This window comes from Glycine max, chromosome 15 (genome assembly GCF_000004515.6).
Source record: "Glycine max cultivar Williams 82 chromosome 15, Glycine_max_v4.0, whole genome shotgun sequence".
In the NCBI taxonomy this organism is placed as follows: Eukaryota; Viridiplantae; Streptophyta; class Magnoliopsida; order Fabales; family Fabaceae; genus Glycine; species Glycine max.
This window is the reverse complement of record NC_038251.2, coordinates 44,669,976-44,676,352: the sequence shown is the minus strand read 5'-3', so window position 1 is coordinate 44,676,352 and position 6,377 is coordinate 44,669,976. Positions and strand designations below refer to the sequence as shown.

Sequence of the window (6,377 nt, the reverse complement as noted above, 5' to 3'; positions counted from 1 at the left end):
ATCTATATATGTTTCTTATTATTTAAATGATAAATTAATTTTGACTTCATTAGAAAGTTTGAATTAAGATCAATTTTATACTTATATGAATAAATATTTTAAAATTTAACTTTATATTCTTTACCATGTTTAAATTTTGAATTAGATAATTGCACTTTTAAAGTTATTATAAAATAATTTTATATAAGTTTATATAAGGGTCAAAATCTTCAATAATTTGTTTTATACTTATTATTCTGATTAAAATTTAAATTTTAATTAAAAATACAAAAAAATGCATCTTGAACAATAAAAATATTTGAATTATTGATTATTTGTTACAGTTTTGATAATGTTTAATATAGAAGATATTTATACTTTTAATAAGAAATTATAACTAAATCAAAATTAAAATAAAAAATTCAATTTTACAATAATAATAATAATAATAATAATAATAATAATAATAATAATTGGGAATAGAATAAAAATCCAATTTTTTAAAAAATTTCTTGGTAGGTACATAAGTTATAAGCATTTCTAATATTTTATTGATTGCAAAATTTTAGTCTAATTTTGTGTCACTAATGCACTTAAATTTAGTATTATTTATGATATGTCTCATTTGTTCATGTAAAAATTATTAAATCCCAACTCAATACACAATTTTATTAAAAAACAACCATGATTTCTAATTTTTCTAAAAAAGTATAATAAAATAGTTATAAAAAATATATTTTACAAATTAAATTTAATGTGTTAAACGGAAAAAATATTTATTTTTAATTTGTAGGATATAAAATTTAAAAGTTTTCAGCATTAGAAACAACAAAATATTACTCTTCAAAATTCATTTATTCAAATTCAATTTAATATTAAAAACTTTCTAATTGGTTTTTATTATCATAAATTAAGTTTGACGTAAATACAATTAGTATAAATTAATTAAAATTTTGAATTAGGATCAATTTTATATTTTCAATAATAAATATTTTAAAAACTGAAATCATGATATTAATAATAGTGTTTTTAATAGAATTTAATGTAACAATAAATTTTATTCATGTAATTTAAATTGTATCATTTGATTGATATTTAATGCTTATTAAGTATCATTAAATCATATTTAAGACAATTTTTTCATTTACTAATTTAATTGGTATTTAAAGATAACCTTAATTTATCTAATAATTACAAAATTTAATTTAAGAATTGAATTAGTGTAGACTGTGAAACGCCATATTAATTTTTTTTATTAAGATAACTCATATTATTGGATTGAAGTATGAATTAAAAATAAAAAATTATAAAATATTTTAATAATTTGTGATGTTCTGGAATATTCTTATCAGAGAAAGAGGTAATTTTTATATAAGAATTAAATTAATATACAATGTGAAACGTTGATTTTTTTTATTATGATAAATCATATTGTTGGATGGAATAATAAATTAAAAATAAATATTTATAAATTATTTTATCAATTTGTAATGTTCTCACAGATTTTTATTAGAGAATCATATATAGGAAAAAGATATTCTTTATAATAATAAGTATATATGTAAGAAAAGTAAATCCTAATTATACATTTGTTATATATATATAAAAGAAAATTAAATTCTAATTATACTAATTATTCTTTAAAAGGTATACTTTATGATTAGGCCATATGATTTTCATTAGATTATAAATTAAGAATTACACACTTTATGTATATAAACATTTCTTTATATTTTACACTAGTAAATATACGAAAGGCAATTAATGAATATGTTGTTATGAGAATAAGAGCTACCTCAGCAGAATCATAGCCACTCAATAGTTGTTAAGGTTTATGTTGTCGGCAAGACTCAATATTTGTTCGTTGACTGACCTTGAAACAAAAAGATCTTGAGGTTGATTTGATGACCACCTCATTGCACTGAGTGATTGGCATAAGCTGCACTTGAAAACACATATTTCCATTCTTCGATTCCACTGCTCCCTTTCCTACCATACAATGGCATTAGAATGCGTTGGTGGTGCTGTTCTTTCTTCTATCCTCGGTGCTCTATTTCAGAAGCTAGCTTCTCCTCAAGTTCTGGATTTCTTTCGTGGAACAAAGATCGATCAGAAGCTGCGGAAGGACTTGGAAAACAAGCTCCTCTCCATCCAAGCTGTGCTTGATGATGCTGAAAAAAAACAGTTTGGAAATATGCAAGTGAGAGACTGGCTTATTAAGCTCAAAGTTGCCATGCTTGACGTTGAAGATGTCTTGGATGAAATACAACACTCCAGACTCCAAGTTCAACCTCAATCTGAATCTCAAACCTGTACTTGCAAGGTACCCAATTTCTTCAAATCTTCCCCTGTTACTTCCTTTAACAAGGAAATTAATTCCAGCATGAAAAATGTCCTTGATGACCTAGATGATCTTGCAAGCCGGATGGATAATCTAGGTTTGAAAAAGCCTAGTGATCTTGTAGTTGGATCAGGATCTGGTGGTAAAGTGCCACAATCAACATCTTTGGTGGTAGAAAGTGATATTTGTGGCAGAGATGGTGATAAAGAAATCATCATTAACTGGCTCACTTCTAACACTGATAACAAGCTGTCAATACTTACTATCGTGGGCATGGGCGGGTTGGGTAAGACCACGCTTGCCCAACTTGTATACAATGACCCAAGAATAGTGAGTAAGTTTGATGTCAAAGCTTGGATCTGTGTTTCAGAGGAATTTGATGTTTTCAACGTATCAAGAGCAATTCTTGACACGATTACTGATTCGACTGATCATGGTAGAGAGCTAGAAATAGTTCAGAGAAGACTAAAAGAAAATTTGGCAGATAAAAAATTTCTCCTCGTTTTGGATGACGTTTGGAACGAAAGCAGGCCTAAATGGGAAGCTGTGCAGAATGCTCTTGTTTGTGGAGCTCAGGGAAGTAGGATCCTTGTCACAACACGCAGTGAGGAAGTTGCTTCTACCATGCGGTCAGAAAAACACAGGCTGGGGCAATTACAAGAAGATTATTGCTGGCAATTGTTCGCTAAACATGCATTCAGAGATGATAATCTTCCACGAGATCCAGTATGCTCAGATATTGGTATGAAGATTCTTAAAAAATGTAAAAGACTTCCTCTGGCCTTGAAGTCAATGGGAAGTCTATTACACAACAAACCAGCCTGGGAATGGGAAAGCGTATTGAAAAGCGAAATATGGGAATTAAAGGACAGTGATATTGTTCCTGCTTTAGCATTGAGCTATCACCACCTTCCTCCCCATCTCAAGACATGCTTTGCTTACTGTGCTTTATTCCCCAAGGATTATGTGTTTGACAAGGAGTGTTTAATTCAGTTGTGGATGGCTGAAAATTTCCTAAACTGCCATCAATGCAGTACGAGTCCTGAGGAAGTTGGCCAACAGTACTTCAATGATCTACTATCAAGGTCCTTCTTTCAACAATCAAGCATATATAAAGAAAGATTTGTCTTTGCTGAGCAAAAAAAGAAGGAAGGATTTGTCATGCATGACCTTCTAAATGATTTGGCAAAATATGTTTGTGGGGACATCTATTTCAGGTTGAGAGTTGATCAAGCAAAATGTACACAGAAAACAACCCGTCATTTTTCGGTTTCAATGATTACCGAACGATATTTTGATGAGTTTGGAACTTCATGTGATACTAAAAAATTGCGTACATTTATGCCAACAAGGCGGAGAATGAATGAAGATCACTGGAGTTGGAATTGCAATATGTTGATACATGAATTGTTCTCCAAGTTTAAGTTCTTACGTGTCTTATCTCTGTCTCATTGTTTAGACATTAAAGAGCTGCCTGACTCTGTTTGCAATTTTAAACATCTTCGTTCGTTAGACCTTTCCCATACTGGCATTAAAAAACTACCTGAATCCACATGTTCACTCTACAACTTGCAAATACTGAAGCTGAATTATTGTAGATGTTTGAAGGAGCTGCCCTCAAATTTGCATGAACTCACCAATTTGCATCGCCTTGAATTTGTAAATACTGAAATTATAAAGGTGCCACCGCATCTGGGAAAGTTGAAGAATCTTCAAGTATCCATGAGTTCTTTTAATGTTGGCAAACGTAGTGAGTTCACCATTCAGAAATTCGGAGAGCTCAATCTTCTTCACGAAATATTATCATTTAGGGAGCTGCAGAATATTGAGAATCCCTCAGATGCATTAGCTGCAGATTTGAAAAATAAAACACGCCTTGTGGAACTAGAGTTTAAATGGAATTTGCACCGGAACCCTGATGATTCTGCCAAAGAAAGGGATGTAATTGTAATTGAGAATCTACAACCTTCCAAACACTTAGAGAAGTTGTCAATCAGGAACTATGGTGGTAAACAATTCCCAAATTGGTTATCCGATAATTCTTTATCAAATGTGGTGTCCTTAGAGTTGAACAACTGTCAATCTTGCCAACATTTGCCTTCCCTTGGACTTTTGCCATTTCTCAAGAACCTTGGGATTTCAAGTCTTGATGGGATAGTGAGCATTGGTGCTGATTTTCATGGTAATAGCTCCTCTTCATTTCCATCGTTGGAAAGATTGAAGTTCTACGATATGGAAGCATGGGAAAAATGGGAATGTGAAGCTGTGACAGGTGCTTTTCCATGTCTTCAATATCTTGATATAAGCAAATGTCCCAAGCTGAAAGGTGACCTCCCAGAGCAACTTCTTCCTTTAAGGAGGCTAGGAATTAGAAAGTGCAAACAACTTGAGGCTTCAGCTCCCAGGGCTCTAGAACTAGAACTACAAGACTTTGGAAAGCTGCAACTTGACTGGGCTACTTTGAAAAAGCTCAGCATGGGCGGACACAGCATGGAAGCATTGTTGCTGGAAAAGTCTGATACTTTGGAAGAACTGGAAATTTTTTGTTGCCCTCTGCTATCTGAAATGTTTGTAATATTTTGCAATTGTAGAATGAGGGATTATGGCTGTGACTCTCTAAAGACTTTTCCGCTAGATTTCTTCCCAACACTCAGGACCCTTCATCTTAGTGGCTTTCGTAATCTACGGATGATTACACAGGATCACACCCATAATCATCTCGAATTTCTGAAAATCAGAAAGTGCCCTCAATTAGAATCACTGCCTGGAAGCATGCATATGCAGCTTCCATCTCTGAAGGAGCTACGAATAGATGATTGTCCTAGAGTTGAGTCGTTCCCTGAAGGAGGTTTGCCATCAAATCTAAAAGAGATGCGACTCTATAAATGCTCGTCCGGACTCATGGCGTCACTGAAAGGGGCTTTGGGAGACAATCCCTCTCTGGAAACCTTGTCGATAAGAGAGCAGGATGCGGAATCTTTTCCTGATGAAGGTTTGCTGCCACTCTCTCTTACTTGTCTAACCATCAGTGGTTTTCGAAATCTAAAAAAACTGGACTACAAGGGGCTCTGTCAGCTCTCCTCTCTCAAGAAATTGATTCTTGAAAACTGTCCCAACCTCCAACAGCTACCAGAGGAGGGTCTTCCCGGATCCATTTCATATTTTACAATTGGTTATTCCTGCCCCAAACTCAAGCAGCGTTGCCAGAACCCAGGAGGCGAAGACTGGCCAAAGATTGCTCACATTCCAACCCTGCATATTAGTACAGGGTGATGATGCTGAATTATTAAATAATTGTTTTCTTACACTTATACTTACATAGTTATATATATGCATTGTGTTGTTACGGAATAAAATATTTCACATTTAAATTTATTTATAATTTCTTACTAGAATTTATTATGTTATTGATAACAAGTTTTTGATATAATGTTTAATAACATGAAGAGTGTACTTCTAAAGAGATAATTGTGTTTCTTATATCATAAATGTGTATTATAATTAAAGGTGCACTCTTTTGTAAATAGTTTCAATTTTGGTTAATTTTGAAATATTCACCAATGAGCTTTTGGGTTAATAAAATGAATGTATTTAAATATATTTAATTTATAATTACTTTTATAACTACTACTTTTATAATTAAAAATATTACTTTTTAAGCTTGTGAGTTTTAACTAATAATTTTTTAAGATATATATTTTTTTCATCCATCGATATAATGAAATATTATATTGACTTTCATAGATCTTTGATTATAATTTTTTTTATTCAAATCAATAAACTCTAATATGGTTACCTATGTAATACACAAATACAAATATGGACTAATATGATAAAAATAAAATAAATAATAGCTTAAAAATAATTTTTTATATAGCCAAATTAAGAAATTTTTTTGATACAAAAAGGTTTAAACATCCCAACTAATTTGTCTTAGTATATGATTACCCAGTGATAGATGAATACAAATATGAATTAATGAAACATAAATAGATTATACAATAATTTTAAAAATATAATTTATACTTTCAATTTGAAAAGAAAATGAAAGGTGTTT

General features: G+C 31.3%; 1 protein-coding gene across 3 annotated transcripts; it reads left to right on the top strand.

Moving 5' to 3' along the window:
• The first annotated feature begins 1,814 nt into the window (after positions 1-1,814).
• On the top strand, positions 1,815-5,820 carry LOC100792404 (putative disease resistance protein At3g14460). 3 transcript variants are annotated; one of them, XM_006598038.4, is made up of 2 exons: positions 1,816-3,436; positions 3,470-5,820. In XM_006598038.4, exons 1-2 carry the CDS (start codon positions 1,979-1,981, stop codon positions 5,591-5,593), a joined length of 3,582 nt encoding a protein of 1,193 aa, XP_006598101.1. In that variant the 5' UTR covers positions 1,816-1,978; the 3' UTR covers positions 5,594-5,820. The 3 variants fall into 3 exon arrangements, with proteins under 3 accessions (XP_003545830.1, XP_006598101.1, XP_040865623.1); XM_041009689.1 differs by having other exon boundaries at positions 2,091-2,302; positions 2,401-5,820; XM_003545782.5 differs by having other exon boundaries at positions 1,815-5,820.
• The last annotated feature ends 557 nt before the right edge of the window (positions 5,821-6,377 follow it).

Coding starts and splice junctions, on each gene's coding strand:
- LOC100792404 (XM_003545782.5), top strand. CDS start 1,979: ATGGCATTAGAATGCGTTGGTGGTGCTGTTCTTTCTTCTATCCTCGGT.